This window comes from Malaclemys terrapin, chromosome 17, assembly GCF_027887155.1.
Source record: "Malaclemys terrapin pileata isolate rMalTer1 chromosome 17, rMalTer1.hap1, whole genome shotgun sequence".
NCBI lineage: Eukaryota > Metazoa > Chordata > Testudines > Emydidae > Malaclemys > Malaclemys terrapin.
Genome location: NC_071521.1, coordinates 20,428,600 through 20,449,058, shown reverse-complemented (window position 1 = coordinate 20,449,058; position 20,459 = coordinate 20,428,600). Strand labels below are relative to the sequence as shown.

The 20,459-nt window shown below is 55.5% G+C and overlaps 1 protein-coding gene across 1 annotated transcript; it reads right to left on the bottom strand.

Annotated features, from left to right (window-relative positions):
• Positions 1 to 3,385: 3,385 nt before the first annotated feature.
• LOC128825395 (uncharacterized) lies at positions 3,386 to 6,925 on the bottom strand. The gene is given in 5 exon segments (XM_054007882.1): positions 3,386 to 4,379; positions 4,381 to 5,010; positions 5,494 to 5,753; positions 5,817 to 6,580; positions 6,903 to 6,925. Coding segments are annotated over 5 exon segments (2,529 nt in total). The 3' UTR covers positions 3,386 to 3,527.
• Between the last annotated feature and the right edge of the window lie 13,534 nt (positions 6,926 to 20,459).

Here is a 20,459-nt window from a genome sequence, read left to right as displayed (position 1 = left end):
GGCGTGAGTCTGGGGTCAAGGCAGCCTCTCACCAGGGCCGGCTCTAGGCACCAGCTCTCCAAGCACGTGCTTGGGGCGGCACTTTCTAAGAGGCGGCATTCCGGCTTCCCTTTTTTATTTTTTTGCTTGGGGCGGCATTGCCGGGAGCCGGCCCTGGCCCAGGCACTCGCCCTGCCAGCGGGAGCTGGGATCCGCGCCCCCTGCCCAGCCCGGCGGCGCCCTGTACAGCGCTGCCCTGGGGAGACTCGGCGCGGCAGCGGCAGCAGGACCCCATCTCCCTCCCTGCATCCCGGGCGCCGCTTCCCTTCCCCCCTCCCCCACTCCGGGAGCCCCTCTCGCAGCCGTGGCAGCCCGGGCTAGAGCGGCTCCCGGAGCGTGTGAGGAGCGCGGAGGGAGAGAAGCAGTGCCCCCTGGAGCCGAGCCCGGGCTGCGGTGGAGGTGAGAGGGGCTCCCAGACTCAGGGCCGCCCGGGGGGGGCAAGTGGGGCAATTTGCCCCAGGCCCCGGGTATGTCCAAGGCTCCCCACACCTCCGTCTTCCCCAATCCCCCGGCATCTCAGCCGGTAAGGGGGCGGGGCTGCCAGCTGCGGCCGAGCGGCGGGAACTCAGGCCCCGCTGGAGACAGCAGGCGGCTGCTGCGATGTTTGGGAGAGGGGTAAGCGACATGGTAAGGGGCCGGGGCTCGTCGCTGAGCAGGTAGCCCCGCAGCCAGAGATCCTCGCCTTCCCGCCCGCCGGGGCTGGGCCAGGGCGCAGTGAGGCTGAAGAGCAGCAGGTCCGGGGGGCTCTCCAGGTCCTCGGCTGCCAGCATGTCAGGGGTGAGGGCGCTGAGCACAAACTGATCCACCTTGGCCACCAGCAACACCGCAAAGCCCAGGGAGGGGCCGTGTTCTCCGCGCCGCCCCGCAGCCGCACTGCCACCTGGAAGTACTCCCACTCCGCGCTGCCCAGCAGCTCCACCCGCATGGGGACAGAGTCACGGCTGGTCCAGGGCTTGGCCGCCGTGTGCTGGTAGCGGATCCCACGTTTGGGGAGGAGCCCAGTGCTGGGGTGGCAGGGGGTGCGGGTGGGGGGGGGGCACTGGTGGGCTGGGGGGGGCACCCAAAATTTTTTTTGCTTGGGGCAGCAAAAAACCTAGAGCCGGCCCTGCCCTTCTCTGTTAGTTGCGTGGGGCTGGGGCTGGGGTGGTCTCTCAGCTTTTGTACAGCACCTAGCACACCAGGGCCTCGGGCTGTAGAGTGTCACGTTACTCGCCATGGCTGTGCATGGGCAGGTTCCCAATCCCTTCTCTAGGGTGACCAGACAGCAAGTGTGAAAAATCAGGACGGGGGTGGGGGGTAATAGGAGCCTATATAAGAAAAAGACCCCAAAATCGGGACTGTCCCTATAAAATCGGGACATCGGGTCACCCTACCTTTCTCCGAGCACACAGACCCTGAGTTAGCCTCTGCCCTGGCCTCTTGCCTGGGGTTTGGCTTTCCTGGTGACTCGTGAGTGGGGCTCTTCCGGGGTCTCCCTACAGTGCCTGCTGCCTTGTTCCCTGTGGCCACTAGGCAGGGATCTCCCAGCGCGGGGCCCTGGCACCCGGGCCTGGACGGCTCGGCAGGAGAGTCTGCATGCCATGCGGGGCTCGGCTGCCCCCATCCCAGGGTGACTATGGCACATTGACCTACGGTGCCCTCCCAACTCTGGCATCTCCCCCCCTCCCAGCAGGCTGGGGTGGAAATTTCTTTGAACCCTTTCCTTGTTGTTGCAGCTGATCCAGTGCTTGAAGCAGGGAGCTCTGTCCCACACAACTGCCAGCACCCAGATGAATGTCCAGAGCTCCCGCTCCCACGCCATCTTCACCATCCACCTGTGCCAAATGCGAGTCTGTGCCCAGCCCGACCTGGTGAGACTGCGTGAGAGGGACAGGGGAGCGCTCTTCGCCCCACAGCACGGCAGGCGTGAGCCGCTGTCAGGCTAGTTCCTACGTCTCCCTGCCACGTGCTGGTTGACAGCGAAGCCGCAGCGGGATGCTCTGCGAGGGGGCGGGTTGGGATCTAGCATAGCAGAGGGATAAAGCCCTGTTCCCCTGCGGGAGGCACTGACGCTGCAGCGTGTCTGCTTGCCAGGTGACTGGCCTTGCAGAGGGATCCCAGGCAACCAGCGAGTACGAGACCCTCACCGCCAAGTTCCACTTCGTCGACCTGGCTGGCTCGGAGAGGCTGAAGCGGACGGGAGCGACGGGCGAGAGAGCCAAGGAGGGCATCTCCGTCAACTGCGGCCAGGTAGGCTCTCAGCGGGTGGAGGAGACTGGGACAGGCTGCAGTGGATATAAAGGGGCTGCTGGACACAGGCAGACCCTGCCTGGCTCACTAGCTCCCAGCCTGAGCCACCACGGGTCACCACTAGGGGTCGCGCGGTGGACTCGGTGGTGAGGGATGGGGCCACTAGCTGCGCTAGCCAGCACTTCCCCAGTAGGGGTAGATTCCAGGATCTGGGGGCTCGGGAATAACGTGGAGGCAGGAGAGGGGCTGCACACTGGCTGGCTGGCATAGCTGCACTGACTGGCTGCTAGTGCATTGGTCCAGAGCCCCCTGCTCCCTGGAAAGAGGTGGCTCCGATCACCCTGAGCTTTGTTTTCTACAGGGAGGGGCCCTCCCCAGCACGGGGGAAAAACTCAGTCCCTTCCCTTTTTTGTTGGCAGCTGGCGTTGGGAAACGTCATAAGCCCCCTTGGAGACCAGAGCAAGAAAGCGGTGCACGTACCCTACCGAGACTCCACCCCTCCCTGCCATGCCCCAAAGTTCCACCCGGCGATTCTTCTGGTGCCCAGCCCTGCAACTCTTAGCTGAATTGTCCCATGCTTCACCCTGTTCGTCCAGGGGCTCCTCCCCCTTCCACTACAGCCCTGCTTTACCCTGGGACAATGCCCAGCCTGGGGTGTAGTCTGTCTGCATGATCCCCACCAGGCACTGGCAGGAGCCCTGCTTTACATTAAGGTTCTTTTGGTGATGGGCTAACCTTACCCCGTCCTGCATTTCCAGTGTGAACAGCTGTAGATGGAAACCCAGACAGTAGAGATGGAGCAGGACTAATCGTGGTCACTTGGTCTAGCCCTCACCCTGTGTCTATACTGTACAAGTGTTGCAAACAGCAGGTGCATTTTCCTGCCCTGATATGATTTTGGAGATGTTAACGCTTGCTACGGCTTTCTCACTGTATGGGTTGTGGGATCCATTGGAGCGGTCTGTGTTCTGTGTACAGGACAAGATGTGTAGATCTTTTATACCTCGATGTATTACTGTAATTACAATTATTTAATCAATAAGATGAATAAAAGCATTAAAGTACATCAAAAAACATCACAATGAAACAGAGGATTGCTATGTGCAGGGTGGGGGATTGCATGTGAGTGATGTTCGTCCATCGTTATCGATGAAGACCTCAACAACTCATTCTTTCGATGACCGGGCTCTGTACGTCCGAAGATGACTGATCAGTCCGATTCGGGCGTGGAACGTCCTGTCACACGTCGGGCAGACAGGTCATGGCACTGTCCATGATGTACAAGCAGCTCTGGCCTTGCGCAGCTCACGCTTTTTTTCAGCCTCAGCAATACGCCTCGCCTCAGAGGTATTACTGCCTGTGTGAATGAGGCTGCGCCATGCTGGACGGTTCAGTGTGAAGGTTTCCCATGTGGCGGTGTTGATCTCCAAGGACTTCAAAGAGGTCTTCAGCGTGTTCTTGAACCGCATCTTTTGTCCTCCATGGGAGCGCTTACCCTGAGTGAGTTCTCCGTAGAAGAGCTGTTTAGGAATAAATTCGTCTGACATTCTCACGCCATGTCCGGCCCACCTGGTCTGGGCTCTCATCAGCAATGTGTGAACTGACGGCAGACTGGCTCTAGTAAGGACATCAGTATCAGGCACTTTGTCCTGCCATCTGATTTTTAGAAGCTTTCGCAGACAGGAAATGTGGAAGTGGTTGAGCCTTCGTGCATGACTCCGATAGACAGTCCACGTCTCGCAGGCATACAGCAGAGTTGGAAGCACCACTGCTCGGTAGACCTTCAGCTTCGTTGGTAGGCTGATCCCTCGACGTTCCCAAATGCTGGAGCGCAATTGGCCAAATGCAGAGCTGGCTTTAGCAATTCTGCAGTTTACTTCATCATCGATTGACACTGCTCGGGAAAGGGTACTGCTCAGGTACATGAAGCGGTCCACTGGCTGAAGTCTCTGTCCATTTACAATGATGGACGGTTCTGAGTACGGAGCGTGGGGAGCTGGCTGGTGCAATACCTCAGTCTTCTTGATGTTAATGGTGAGACCGAAGTTGTTGCATGCAGTTGAAAACTTGTCCATATTGGCTTGCATTTCTGGCTCTGTACTAGCATTCAGAGCACAATCAATCATCGGCAAAGAGAAAGTCTCGAAGTACAGTTTCCTTCACCTTGGTGATGGCATGCAGTCGCCTCAGATTGAATAGTTTCCCGTCTGTTCTATACTTCATGCCTACTCCTTCAGAGCAGTGTTGAACGGCATCAGTCAGAGTGGCAGAGAATATCATGCTGAACAAAGGGGGCACTAAAACACACCCTTGCTTGACGCCGTTGGTGATTGGGAAGGCCTCAGATGTTTCACCGTCATCCAGGACACGAGCCATCATACCGTGATGAAATTGACGTACCATTCGTATAAATCTGTCTGGACAGCCAAATTTCAACATGATCCTCCACAGGCCCTGGTGACTGACAGAGTCAAATGCTTTCGTGAGGTCCACAAAAGTTGTGTAGAGTTCACGATTCTGCTCTTGACATTTCTCCTGTAGCTGACGCACAGCGAAGATCATGTCAATAGTCCCACGTCCCTTGTAGAAGCCACACTGTGATTCTGGCAGTAAACCCTTCTCCAGGTGAGTGATCAATCGGTTCAACTGAACCCGTGCAAGAACTTTCCCTGCTGTAGAAAGCAGCGAGATTCCACGGTGATTGTCGCATACCTGGCGATTGCTCTTCCTCTTATAGAGGTGCAAGATGGATGCGTCTCTAAATTCTTGTGGAATGGTTCCCTGCTTCCAGAAGGACTGAAACAGCTCAGTGAGTTTCCGCAGCAGCACGGGTCCACCAACTTTGTACACCTCTGCTGGTATGGCATCTGACCCTGGGGCTTTGCCACTTGACAGCTGATTGATAGCTTTCTTCACTTCGTCCTCTTCTGGTGAAGCATCCATTGACTGCAACCTGGGGCATCTTGTCAATGGCCTCATCACTGATGACTGAGGGGCGATTCAGAATTGCTTCAAAGTGTTCAGCCCATCTCTGGAGAATCTGCGTCTTCTCTGTAAAGAGCACAGTACCATCAGAGTTCAGGAGGGGAAAGCTCCCGGTGGACTATAGTGTGTGTTGAGGGCTTCATAAAACTGCTTATAGTCATTCCTGTCCGCATATGCCTGTATTTCATCTGCTTTGATGCTCAGCCACAAGTCCCACATTTTGCGCAGTTGGTTCTGTACTGTTCTGCAAGCGTTGATAAAGGCGGTCTTCTTTGCCACTGAGGATGGATCGTTTTGATATGCATGATGCAGGCAGTGCTTCTCAGAAAGTAAGGCCTGGATTTCTGCATCATTTTCGTCAAACCAGTCTTGCTGCCTGCATGTGGAGGGCTCCAATATCTTCGATGCAGCTGTATGGACAGTGTTGCGGAATCGCTCCCAGTCTTTCTCAGCGTCCTCCTCAATACGAAGATCAGCAAGCTCATTCTCTAGGTCTTCCGCTAGATTTTCAGTGATGCGGCTGTTCTTCAGCTACGACACGTTGATCCTTTTGAGAGCCTTACAGCCTTGTGGTCGTCTCTTCAGCATGATACGGAGCTTCATTTTGGATACTATGAGCCTATGATCCGTCCAACAGTCAGCACCACACATCGTTTTTGTAACCCTGACATCTTGTCTGTCCCTTCTCCTGATGATGACATAATCGATCAAATGCCAGTGCTTGGAACGGGGATACATCCACGAAGTCCTGTTACGGGTAGGAAGGCGGAAGACCGTATTGCTGATCAGAAGGTCATGGGCTGCACAAGTTTGCAGCAGTAACAGGCCATTGCTGTTACGCTTTCCCACTCCATTTTTCCCGATGACTCCTTCCCAGGCTGCGGCATCACATCCGACTCTTGCGTTAAAATCGCCAAGCAGAATCAGCTTGTCTGTGCGCTGCACTGACGATAGCAGAGTATCTGATTCTTCGTAGAATTTATCCTTCACATCCTCTGGGTTGGTCATTGGAGGAACATATGCGCTGATCAAAATAGCTTGTTTTCCTTTTTGAAGCGGAAGCTGCATTGTCATGAGCCGGTCATTCATACCCTTGGGGGAACTGGCAAGTTTCCAAACAAGATGATTCTTGATGGCGAAGCCAACTCCAGATTCGCGACGCTCATCACTGCTGCGGCCACTCCAGAAGAATGTATAGCCACCACCTGACTCGGACAGCTGTCCTTCATTAGCAAGGCGAGTTTCGCTAAGGGCTGCAATGTCAATGTTGTAGCGTGCGAGCTCTCTAGCGACAAGTGCTGTTCTTCTCTCCGGTCTGTCTGCCGTGATGTTGTCCAGTAACGTGTGCACATTCCATGTGCCAATAGTGATCGGGGTCACTCTAAGTTTTGTTTTTGTTCGACCGCTTTTGTGGGATCCCCGCCAGCCGCGGAATGCTGGCCAGGGTAAGGTGAAGCAGGCAATGTTTAGGGCCCCTTTTCTAGCCCCCTCCTCATTCTACGGAGGTGAGCAGTGCAATCCTGAATAGGGCTGCTCAGTCGCTCAAGTAGATGCCGAGCTCCACTGCTGCTTCGGTCAGTGAGGAACGACCATTATGCCTGAGCCACCCATGTGCAGGTTCGCGGCTACAGCTCCCAGTGTATCCACACCTGCTGCTTCGTCGCTCGCCCATCGCCACAGGACGTGATATGATGTAATATGATATGATATTATGTCAAGACGCGTGAATTGGATTAAAGTGAGGGAGAGTTGCGCGACGTCAGCCTCACTCTCTCTTCCCAGTTCCTATCTGTATCCAGTGGCAGGACAGAAGTCGAGACGGCTGGAGATAGGGCAGGGCGCAGTGGATGACCAGGACGCCTACGTGTCTTGTCGTGCTTTAAGCGTTCCACAACGCTTGCTATCATTGCCTTCCTGACCATTGAACCAGGTTGCCTCAGTCAGCCGGATCCAGCCTTCGCATGCAATGGTTAGACAGGCCCTAACTCACCAAGAGTCTCATACTCATCGGCTACCCTCAAGTGGTTTAGCCCGCCAGTCGAGACGGTCTCCGGGGTGTGGCCGCTGTCGCATGCTGACAGCTACTTGGAGCCACAGGTGAGAGCTAGGTGTTCTCAAGTGGGGACCAAAGTGGATGAGCTACTCCTAGGAGTACGACTGCTCCCCCATCAGAGGTACTACCCCTCCCTGACAACCCCATGTGAGTAGGTAACCGCTCGATAGCTTTCATCACCATATAGTTTTTGACAGGTTTCCACATCCCGTCCCCATTGCCGGCGCCGTCCCCATTTTTCTGTGTTTGGCCGGGGGAAGGTTGCGTGCTTGTGTTTTGACATATTTAGAGGAAAAGTATGAAAGACTAGAAAGAGAGGCTGTAAGGGTTTGCAGCTCCCTCCCCGTCCGTCTGGGCGGGAGACAACGGCCCTCGCTATGATACTTCTGGAATACCTTGGTTCAGGGGAAAATTAGCTCAGTGTTAATAGTTCAGGCCTGCAGTCAGACCGAGCAAAGATAGAGAGTCTGTGTCGCAGGGCAACGATTCACCGGTGAGGGATGATCTCTTCCAGCCTCTAAGTGCTCTCTACAGGCCGGTGTCTCGCCTGCCGCTGGTCCCGGTGTACCTCCCAGACCCTGGTGCCCCTCTACGTCAGGGTCCTGCCCCCGGCAGTAACCCACTATCTGGGTGTCCAGGGGCCCAGGGGAACCCCCAACCCTCTAATCACACCTTGCCTCAGTGGCTACTGCCAGTCACTGTCTAGCCCCCGCTCACTGGGGCGGACTGCAGTATATAAACCACGCATCATCGGCAAGGGGGGTTGGACCAGCTGCCTCTGCTTATCTCTGGGCTGCCCCTCTGCAGCCCGAGTACCTTTTGTAGGTGTAAGAGTATCCGGACTCACCCCTGCGGCGCCTCCTGCTGGTCGTCCAGGGAATTAGCTCTCCAGCCTCTGGAGCGCCCTCTGCAGGCCAGTGATCAACCTGTCCTCTGCACTCAGGCTCCCGTGTCCCTCCCAGGACCCCGGTGCCCCTTGCTCTGGGTGCTGCCCCCTGGCAGTACCCACACATGCTAGGTCTCCCCTCCCATAACCCCACCTCACCTCAGGATAAGTGGCTACTGCCAGTCACCAGCTAGGCCCCACTCTCTGGGGCAGACTGCAGTATAGGCCACTCATCATCGGCAAGGTTGGGTTCGGACCTGCTGCCTTGGCCTCGCCCTGGGCTGCCCTCTGCAACCCCCAGTACCCCTTGGCCTATTACCAGGCCACAGCCTGGGGCTATCCAGGCTGGAGCTCCCCAGCTCCTCAGCCTTTCCCCAGCCCTGCTCCACTCAGTACCCTGTCTAGCTCCCTGCAGCCAGGCCCTTCTCTCTCTGCACTCAGAGAGAGTCTCTTGAGCTCCTGGCTCCCAGCCTCTTATACAGGCCAGCTGGGGCCTGATTGGGGCATGGCCCAGCTGTGGCTACTTCCCCAATCAGCCCAGTAGCTTTTCCCTTTGCCCCAGCCCTCTGCCAGGGCTCTTTTAAACCCCTCAGGCGGGAGCGGGGTAGCCACCCTGCTACAGTAGGCCTTTATCTAGGCCTGCAGCCTGGGGTTTTGCCCAGAGCCCTCAATCAGGGCGGGGCGGCAATCGAGAAGGGGCTGTGGCCTACAGGCAGGCAGGCAGAGCAACAGAAGGTCCATTTGCCTAGCCACTGATCAGGGTGGGGCAGCAAGCAAGTAGAGGGGCTCTGGCCTACAGTCCAGCAGAGCTGTGGCAGTCTGAGGGAGGATACCTCTCTGGTGGGAGAGGCGGCACAACCGTCTGGCGTCCGGATTCAGGTGGGAGCCAGACCAATGCAGGCCTCCTGACAACCAGGTGGGGAGGCTACCACTCCTGATGTTGGGTTAATGAGGGTAGGGGAACCCAGGCTAGGGTGACCAGATCACCCAAATCAAATATCGGGACGAGGGGGAGGGTGACGCGGCATGGGGGGGGGCAAAAAAAAAAAAAAAAAAACACCCTTCCTCCACAAGCGCTGGAGGGAGGCCCGGAAGACACAGGGGAAGCGTGGGGCCGGGGTCAGTGAGAGTCCGGCCTGGCCCCCAGCAGGCAGGACTCAGTCGGGCGGTAGGGAGAGGAGGGGGGCGGCCCGTGGTGCCAGGCGGCGGCTGTTCTCCCCCCCGGGCAGCGGGACTCGGGAGCAGCCGCTGCTGCAGCTCCCACTGCCGCGGGGGGAGGAGGCGGCCATGGCGCTCGGCGGCTGCGGCTCTGGCACCTGCGAACCCCCCGAGCCGGGGCCTGATGCGGGGACCCAGCAGTGCACACACTGCGCCCAGCCCCTGGCCAGTCATGTCTGGGCTGCTGCCCATCTGGTGCTATCCTGCGGCGGCCCCGGAGTGGGGGCAGCAGGCCCCAGCCCCCCTGTCCTGCTCGGGTCCTGCAGGGGAACGAACGGGGCTGGGCTGCCGATGCCTCCGCCCCGGGGCCGCCGCGGGATTGCACCAGCTGGGCAGCAGCCCAGACGTGACTGGCCAGGGGCTGGGCGCAGCGTGCGCACTGCTGGGTCCCCGCAGCAGGCCCCGGCTCGGGGGGTTCGGGGGCATCAGAGCCGCAGCCGCCGAGCGCCATGGCCGCTTCCTCCCCCCGCGGCAGTGGGAACTGCAGCAGCGGCTGCTCCCGAGTCCCGCTGCCCGGGGGGGAGAACAGCCGCCGCCTGGCCCCGCGGGCCGCCCCCCTCCTCTCCCTACCACCCGACTGAGTCCTACCTGCTCGGGGCCAGGCCGGACTCTCACTCACCCCGGCCCCGCGCTTCCCCTGCGACTTGCCGAGGGAGGAGGAATGGTGAGCCTGGGGAAGAGGCGGGGATTCGGGGAGGGAGCCAATCGGGGGAGGAGGGGGCGGAGTCGGGGCGGGGGGCGGGGCGAGCACTTCTGGGCTCTGGAGCATTTCCTTGTTTGTCCAGTGTCCCGACCGCACGTCAGTCGGGACGCGGGACAAAAAAGGAAATATCGGGACAGTCCTGATAAAATCGGGACGTCTGGTCACCCTAACCCAGGCCCTCCCACTCACCTACGTCCCATCCCAGGGCCCTAATAGAAGCGGGGTGGCCTGCCACACCCCCTCTATCTATCCCCATACACCCCCATCTATCTATCTACATACTCCCCCTCTATCTATCTATCCCCAGACATAATCCCTCTCTATCTACCCCCATACACCCCCACATCTATCTATCTCCATACCCCTCTATCTATCCATCCCCATACACCACATCTATCTATCCCCATACACAACCCCTCTCTCTATCTACCCCCATACACCCCCTCTATCTATCTATCTATCCTTACACCACATCTATCTATTTATCTATCTATCCCCATACACCCCCCTCTCTCTATCTATCTATATACTCCCCCTCTATCTATCTATCTATCCCCATACTCCCCCTCTATCTATCTATCTATCCCCATACTACAAGCTGGCCAGCATGTTGCGGTTGGACTTTTGCCGCTGACCCAGTGGCGGACAACTCCACCGCAGTTAGGGCCCTGGGCTGGAACGCAGTGGAGTGGGAGGGCCTGGGTTCCTCTACCCTCACCAACCCAACGTCAGGAGTGGTAGCCTCCCCACCTGGTTGTCAGGAGGCCTGCATTGGTCTGGCTCCCGCCTGAATCCAGACGACAGACAGTTGTGCTGACTCTCCCACCAGAGAGCTAACCACCCTAGACTGCCACAGCTCTGCCGGACTGTAGGCCAGAGCCCCCCTACTTACTTGCTGCCCCGCCCTGATCAAGGGCCAGGCAAATGGACCTTCTGGTGCTCTACCTGCCTGACCGTAGGCCAGAGCCCCTACTCAATTGCTGCCCTGCCCTGATTGAGGGCCCTGAGCAAACAGACTCTCTACCATTACTTGGCCTGACTGCAGGCTAGAACCATTAACACTGAGCTAATTTTCCCCTGAACCAAGGTACCCAGAACTATCATAGCAAAGGGCGTAGTCTCCCCTTACAGTCTCTCTTTCTAGTCATTCATACTTTTTCTCTAAATATGTCAAAACACAGGCACACAACTTTCCCCCGGCCAAACACAGAAAAATAATACAAAATACATTTCAAAATGGCCGACGGCGCCAAAAACATACACGACCGGAAACGGGGACGGAGGGCGGGACGTAAATGCTACACAGCAAGTAAGGCCTGGATTTCTGCATCATTTTCGTCAAACCAGTCTTGCTGCCTGCATGTGGAGGGCTCCAATATCTTTGATGCAGCTGTATGGACAGTGTTGCGGAATCGCTCCCAGTCTTTCTCAGCGTCCTCCTCAATATGAAGATCAGCAAGCTCATTCTCTAGGTCTTCCGCTAGATTTTCAGTGATGCGGCTGTTCTTCAGCTTCGACACGTTGATCCTTTTGAGAGCCTTACAGCCTTGTGGTCGTCTCTTCAGCATGATATGGACCTTCATTTTGGATACTATGAGCCTATGATCCGTCCAACAGTCAGCACCACACAGTTTTTGTAACCCTGACATCTTGTCTGTCCCTTCTCCTGATGATGACATAATCGATCAAATGCCAGTGCTTGGAACGGGGATACATCCACGAAGTCCTGTTACGGGTAGGAAGGCGGAAGACCGTATTGCTGATCAGAAGGTCATGGGCTGCACAAGTTTTCAGCAGTAACAGGCCATTGCTGTTACGCTTTCCCACTCCATTTTTCCCGATGACTCCTTCCCAGGCTGCGGCATCACATCCGACTCTTGCGTTAAAATCGCCAAGCAGAATCAGCTTGTCTGTGCGGTGCACTGACGATAGCAGAGTAGCTAATTCTTCGTAGAATTTATCCTTCACATCCTCTGGGTTGGTCATTGTAGGAACATATGCGCTGATCAAAATAGCTTGTTTTCCTTTTTGAAGCGGAAGCTGCATTGTCATGAGCCGGTCATTCATACCCTTGGGGGAACTGGCAAGTTTCCAAACAAGATGATTCTTGATGGCGAAGCCAACTCCAGATTCGCGACGCTCATCACTGCTGCGGCCACTCCAGAAGAATGTATAGCCACCACCTGACTCGGACAGCTGTCCTTCATTAGCAAGGCGAGTTTCGCTAAGGGCTGCAATGTCAATGTTGTAGCGTGCGAGCTCTCTAGCGACAAGTGCTGTTCTTCTCTCCGGTCTGTCTGCCGTGATGTTGTCCAGTAACGTGTGCACATTCCATGTGCCAATAGTGATCGGGGTCACTCTAAGTTTTGTTTTTGTTCGACCGCTTTTGTGGGATCCCCGCCAGCCGCGGTATGCTGGCCAGGGTAAGGTGAAGCAGGCAATGTTTAGGGCCCCTTTTCTAGCCCCCTCCTCATTCTACGGAGGTGAGCAGTGCAATCCTGAATAGGGCTGCTCAGTCGCTCAAGAAGATGCCTAGCTCCACTGCTGCTTCAGTCAGTGAGGAACGACCATTATGCCTGAGCCGCCCATGTGCAGGTTCGCGGCTACAGCTCCCAGTGTATCCACACCTGCCGCTTCGTCGCTCGCCCATCACCACAGGACTTGATATGATGTAATATGAGATGATATTATGTCGAGACTTGCGCGTTTTTGACAGGTTTCCACACCCCGTCCCCATTGACGGCGCCGTCTCCATTTTTCTGTGTTTGACAGGGGGAAGGTTGCATGCTTGTGTTTTGACATATTTAGAGAAAAAGTGTGAAAGACTAGAAAGAGAGGCTGTAAGGGGTTTGCAGCTCCCTCCCCGTCCGTCTGGGCGGGAGACAACGCCCCTCACTATGATACTTCTGGGATACCTTGGTTCAGGGGAAAATTAGCTCAGTGTTAATAGTTCAGGCCTGCAGCCAGACCGAGCAAAGATAGAGAGTCTGTGTCGCAGGGCAATGATTCACCGGTGAGGGATGATCTCTTCCAGCCTCTAAGTGCCCTCTACAGGCCAGTGTCTCGCCTGCCGCTGGTCCCGGTGTACCTCCCAGACCCCGGTGCCCCTCTACATCAGGGTCCTGCCCCCGGCAGTAACCCACTATCTGGGTGTCCGGGGAACCCCCAACCCTCTAACCACACCTTGCCTCAGTGGCTACTGCCAGTCACTGTCTAGCCCCCGCTCACTGGGGCGGACTGCAGTATATAAACCACGCATCATCGGCAAGGGGGGTTGGACCAGCTGCCTCTGCTTATCGCTGGGCTGCCGCTCTGCAGCCCGAGTACCTTTTGTAGGTGTAAGAGTATCCGGACTCACCCCTGCGGCGCCTCCTGCTGGTCGTCCAGGGAATTAGCTCTCCAGCCTCTGGAGCGCCCTCTGCAGGCCAGTGATCCGCACTCAGGCTCCCGTGTCCCTCCCAGGACCCCGGTGCCCCTTGCTCTGGGTGCTGCCCCCTGGCAGTACCCACACACGCTAGGTCTCCCCTCCCAGGGGAACCCCCACCCACTAACCCCACCTCACCTCAGGATAAGGCCACTGCCAGTCACCAGCTAGCCCCCACTCTCTGGGGCAGACTGCAGTATAGGCCACTCATCATCGGCAAGGTTGGGTTCGGACCTGCTGCCTTGGCCTCGCCCTGGGCTGCCCTCTGCAACCCCGAGTACCCCTTGGCCTATTAGCAGGCCACAGCCTGGGGCTATCCAGGCTGGAGCTCACCAGCTCCTCAGCCTTTCCCCAGCCCTGCTCCACTCAGTACCCTGTCTAGCTCCCTGCAGCCAGGCCCTTCTCTCTCTGCACTCAGAGAGAGACTCTTGAGCTCCTGGCTCCCAGCCTCTTATACAGGCCAGCTGGGGCCTGATTGGAGCATGGCCCAGCTGTGGCTACTTCCCCAATCAGCCCAGTAGCTTTTCCCTTTGCCCCAGCCCTCTGACAGGGCTGTTTTAAACCCCTCAGGCGGGAGCGGGGTAGCCACCCTGCTACAGTAGGCCTTTATCTAGGCCTGCAGCCTGGGGTTTTGCCCAGGGCCATCAATCAGGGCGGGGCGGCAATCTAGAAGGGGCTGTGGCCTACAGGCAGACAGGCAGAGCAACAGAAGGTCCATTTGCCTGGCCACTGATCAGGGTGGGGCGGCAAGCAAGTAGAGGGGCTCTGGCCTACAGTCCAGCAGAGCTGTGGCAGTCTGAGGGAGGATACCTCTCTGGTGGGAGAGGCGGCACAACCGTCTGGCGTCCGGATTCAGGTGGGAGCCAGACCAATGCAGGCCTCCTGACAACCAGGTGGGGAGGCTACCACTCCTGATGTTGGGTTGCCGGGGGTAGGGGAACCCAGGCCCTCCCACTCACCTACGTCCCATCCCAGGGCCCTAATAGAAGCGGAGTGGCCTGCCACTGGGTCAGCGGGGAAAATCCGGCTGCAACACACTGGCCGGCTTGTAGTCAATGACACAGCTGAATCTGATTTGGCTTCCCTGGGCTCCTTCCTACAAGACCATTCTGTGTGTACATGGGTTCCAGGGTTGTTGTTTGCTTTGGACCATGAAAAAGTTCAAGGAGCTCAGATTACAGAAAAGTCCCATAAAATGTAAAAGGGCTTAAAGCCAATGGGGTTCTCTCTCTCCCTCTTTCTCTCTTCACATACACCACATCTATCTATCTATCCCTATACACAACCCCTCTCTCTATCTACCCCCATACACCCCCACATCTATCTATCTCCATACACCACATCTATCCCCATATACCCCCTCTATCTATCTATCCATCCCCATACACAACCCCTCTCTCTATCTACCCCCACACTCCCCCTCTATCTATCTATCTATCTCCATACACCCCCCATCTATCTCCATACACTCCCCCATCTATCTATCCCCATACATCCCCTCTATCTCTCTCTAACCCCATACACCCCCTCTATCTAACTATATCCATACACCCTATCTATCTATCTATCTATCTATCTATCAAAAAAGATGCTTGGGGCCTGTTTTTTTAGATAAGAATAAGGCAGTTAAAGGGGGTGCGTAGTGAGGGGAGGGGAGGGAGAGGGCTATTGTTTAAAAATCTTGGATTGATAGGATTGGTTCAGGAAAATGCATTCTATGACACAGCTGTAGAACATTTTCTCATTGGTCCGCCCGAGAGGCGGAGATAACCATGCTGTGGGCTGTGAGCCTTGGGAGCTCTCTCTTTTCCCGGGGACAGCCGCAAGGGTAAGTTCTGTTCCCCACTCCCACCCCCCCGCCCTCCCTTCAGCTTTCTATACTTTCCTTCTCTCACTAAGCCAAAAGGATCTCTTGCTGTTTTCTATACTCTCCCTCTCTCAGGTCTGGTCTACACTAGTCGTTTATTTCGGAATTAGCTGAGTTAATTAAAAAAAAATCATTCCGTCCACACGATCAAACCGTTTTCTTCGATTTAAAGGGCTCTTTAATCCGATTTCTGTACTTCACCTTGGCAAGTGGAGTAGTGCTTCAATCGAGATCGCAATCCCGGGTTAAAGGTATTGTGGACGCAATTCGACGTTATTGGCCTCGGGGAGCTATCCCAGAATGCTCCCTTGGAGCACGCTCTGGACAACACTCTCAACTCCGATGCACTAGCCCGGTGGGCAGGAAAAGCCCCGGGAACTTTTGAATTTCATTTCCTGTTTGGTCACCAGCAGCACAGGTGACCAGCAGCACAGTCCACCATCACAGGCGACCATGCAGAGTCCACCATCACAGGAGATCATGCAGTCCCAGATTCGCAGATGAAATCCAGCATGGTCCGAACGGGAGGTACTGCATCTCATCGCATGTTGGGGAGATGACTCTGTTATGGTAGAACTACGTTCCGAAAAAAGGAATGCAAATACGTACGCTAAAGTCTCCAGAGCCATGACGGAAAGAGGCTACTTCAGGGACACAGAGCAGTGTCGTACAAAAATCAAGGCGCTCGGGCAAGCATACCAATAAGCCAGGGAAGCGAATGGGTGCTCTGGATCACAGCCCCATACATGCCGCTTCTACTGTGAGCTGCATGCAATTATGGGGGGGTGACGACACCACTACCCCACCACTCTCCATGGATACCTCCAAGGGGGGAGTTGAATGGAGCGAGGAGGATGAGTTATTGGAGGACGAAGAGGAGGAGGAGGACAGTGCACAGGCGGCAAGTGGGGAATCCGTTTTCACCCCTAGCCAGGAACTATTCTTAATGCAGGAGCCAATAGCCCACCCCCCAACTCCCAAGGCGGGCTCTCAGACCATGACCCTGGAGAAGGTACTTCTGGTGAGTGAGCCTGATCGGAGCCACGCGGTGGGGGGCTGGGGGGAAACACAGCCATGCTGGGCTGTTCGCATTTAGTTTAAAGGGCTCATCCCTGCTCAGAGCCTCGTCGGAGTCACGCGGTGGGTGCGGGAGGGGGGCGGGGGGTTGTGTGAAGCGATCATCCCAGAGAGCCCGCAGGCCCTCCTTTTATATTGCAAACCCACCAGGCATTGCTTGCTATGGGAAAGGGGGCCCGGCAGTTTGAAAGCATTGAAATGAATGCGGAAGAAGCAGAACCCCACGTGCCCCTAGGGCTTACCGTGGCTGGCTGCAAGCTAAATTCTGTTGCCCGGACATGTATGATGTGCTGTGTACTATGAATTGCCCATTTCACTGAGAAACAGTGTGTCCTTTGTTCTCTGAAATGTATCTTTTAAAATACTACCCTCCCTTTTTCTCCTCCCACAGGTGCAGATGGTTCAACGTGGCCCCTATCTACTCCATCCAAGAGGCTGGTCCAGATTAGAAGGTGGAAAAAACGAACTCAGGACAACATGTTCGCCGAGCTCATGCAGTCCTCCAGCATTGATAGGGCCCAGCTGAATGCGTGGTGGCAAACAATTGCGGAGTCCCATAAAGCATTACAGGAACACGAAGAGAGGAGGGAAGCATGCGATGAGAGCAGGCAGGACGCTGTGGTCAAGCTCATGGGGGAGCAAACTGCCATGCTGCACTGTTTGGTGAATCTAATGCAGGAAAGGCAGCAAGACCACAGACTGCCGCTGCAGCCCCTGTTTAACCGCCCTCCCTCCTCCCCAAGTTCCATAGCCTCCTCACCCAGACGCCCAAGAACACGAGGGGGGAGGCTATGGGGACCCAAACACTCAACCCCAGAGGATCGCCCAAGTAGCAGAAAGCTGGCATATGCGAACTTTTGATTTGGTTTCTGGACTTGTCCTTCCCTCCTCCTCCACCCCCATAACCCAACCCACCCCCCCATCTACCTTTTTATTTCTCTCAATGTGTTGTGCAACAAATAATAAACAATGGTTTTTAAACAATTGTGACTTTATTTCCTTTCATATATATATAGGGGGTGGGTAACTTCAAGATAAACAAACACAACTGTCACACCGTACCCTGGCCAATCATGAAACTGTCTTTCAAAGCTTCTCAGATGCGCAGCGTGCCCTGCTGCGCTCTTCTAATTGCCCTGTTGCCTGGCTGTGTGAAATTGGCCGCCAGACCAGTTGCCTCAACCTCCCACCCTGCCATAAACGTCTCCCCCTTACTCTCACAGATATTGTGGAGCACACAACAAGCAGCAATTACAACTGGAATATTGGTTGTGCTGAGATCTAACCGAGTCAGTAAACTGCGCCAGCGCGCTTTCAAATGTCCAAAAGCACATTCTACCACCAACCTGCACTTGCTCAGCCTATAGTTGAACTGCTCCTTACTACTGTCCAGGGTGCCTGTGTACGGCTTCATGAGCCATGGCAATAAGGGGTAGGCTGGGTCCCCGAGGATAACTATAGGCATTTCAACATCCCCAACAGTAATTTTCTGGTCTGGGAAGTAAGTCCCTTCCTGCAGCTGTTCAAACAGACCAGAGTTCCTGAAGATGCAAGCGTCATGCACTTTTCTCGGCCATCCCATGTTGATATTTGTGAAATGTCCCTTGCGATCCACCAGTGCTTGCAGCACCATGGAAAAGTACCCCTTACGGTTTACGTACTGGCCGCCCTGGTGTGCCGCGGCCAAGATAGGGATATGCGTTCTGTCTATCACCCTGCCGCCGTTAGAGAAACCGAGAGCATTAAAGCCATCCACAATGGTCTGCACATTTTCCAAAGTCACTACCCTTGATAGCAGCTGGTCAATGATTGCGTTGGCTACTTGCAGCACAGTAGCCCCCACAGTAGATTTGCCCACTCCAAACTGATTCCTGACTGACCGGTAGCTGTCGGGCGTTGCAAGCTTCCACAGTACTATGGCCACTCGCTTCTCAACTGTGAGGGCTGCTCTCATTTTGGTGTCTTTCCACTTCAGGGCAGGGGACAGCAAGTCACAAAGTTCCATGAAAGTGGCCCTATGCATACGAAAGTTTCGCAGCCACTGGGAATCATCCCAGACCTGCAACACTATGCGGTCCCACCAGTCTGTGCTTGTTTCCCGGGCCCACAATCGGCGTTTCATGGCATGAACCTGGCCCAACGCCACCATGATCTCCCAAACGCCACATGCCGTGCTTCTAGGAACGTAGGTGTCCATGTCCTCATCAGTATAGTAATCGCGCTGTCGTTGCTTCCTCGCCCGTTTTTGCAGATACTGCACATACTGCTGGATAACGTGCAAGGTATTTACAATGGTCAAGACTGCACCGGAGATCTGAGCGGGCTCCATGCTTGCCGTGCTATGGCGCCTGCACGGGTAATCCTGGAAAAATGGCGCAAAACGTAGGAGAGCTGTTTGGTTCAAGATGGCCGATAAAAGGCGAGAAATGGTTGCCTTCTGTAGCTTCCACTGGGGCCCAGCACCGACAACATGGAGACATTTGCTAGTGATGCAAGAATGGGAGAGCAGAGTTTGCGCGGAAGCTGTGCTGCTCGGTTCACGATGGCCAGACAACAGCGGGAAATGGTAAGGAATTTTCTCTCTTTTGCACAGCTCTGTTTTCTGCTTACTAACAAAAAAGGATCTCGCTATCTCTTGCTGTTTTCTGTACTTTATACAGCCCTGTGTCACTGACACAGGATCTCTTGCTAATTTTTCTGCCATGTGATTTCTTTCACTCAACCTTCTCAACCTTCCTTTATATTTCCCTCTTTTATTTAATTAGCCTTCACTTTTTAAAATTTATTTCAATTTTTTTACTCTTATTCTTTTTTAGTCCCAACAAAAATAACCTTTTACCACATTCTTACTATTCTATAAAACAAACTCCTCTCTCTTGTTGCTTTCTCTAGTTTCCCCTCTTTCTTCTATTTAAAATAACCTTTCTTTCCTTTTTTCCTCTAAGCCTAACCAATCTTTCTTTTTTTAAAACTCCTTTCCTTTAAGGCCTCTGTAGCGAGGGGGCGTGGTCTCCCGCCCTGACAGACAGGTAGAGAGCCATGAACGCCCCCTGTTGGGCAGAACCGGGACTTCCGCGGCCACCCCACCGGAAACAGAAGGGCGGGACAGGAAGCAGAACTATAAAAGGCTGGTCCTCCAGCTCAATCGGGCGAGAGCTGCCAGAGGAGCAGGACGTCTCTTCCCCGCTGCGTGACCCCAGACCTAACGGAGACCGCTATCCTGACAGAGACCCAGAGGGGCTGACAGAGCTGCAAGACGCCGGGGTCTCTGACGAGCTGGTGGGGCTGCCACTAGCCGTCTACCCCAGCGAAGCAAACAACAACCCTGGAACCCATGTACACATGGAATCGAGTGTAGGAAGGAGCCCAGGGAAGCCAAATCGGATTCAGCTGTGTTATTGACTACAAGCTGACCAGCATGCTGCGGTTGGACTTTTGCCGCTGACCCAGTGGCGGACAACTCCACCGCAGTTAGGGCCCTGGGCTGGAACGCAGTGGAGCAGGAGGGCCTGGGTTCCTCTACCCCCACCAACCCAACGTCAGGAGTGGTAGCCTCCCCACCTGGTTGTCAGGAGGCCTGCATTGGTCTGGCACCCACCTGAATCCAGACGACAGACAGTTGTGCTGACTCTCCCACCAGAGAGCTAACCTCCCCTAGACTGCGACAGCTCTGCCGGACTGTAGGCCAGAGCCCCCCTACTTGCTTGCTGCCCCGCCCTGATCAAGGGCCAGGCAAATGGACCTTCTGGTGCTCTACCTGCCTGACTGTAGGCCAGAGCCCCTACTCAATTGCTGCCCTGCCCTGATTGAGGGCCCCGGGCAAACAGACTCTCTACCATTACTTGGCCTGACTGCAGGCTAGAACCATTAACACTGAGCTAATTTTCCCCTGAGGGAAATTCCCTGCACTGTGTAGCATTTACATCCCGCCCTCCGTCCCCGTTTCCGGTCGTGTATGTTTTTGGCGCTGTCGGCCAT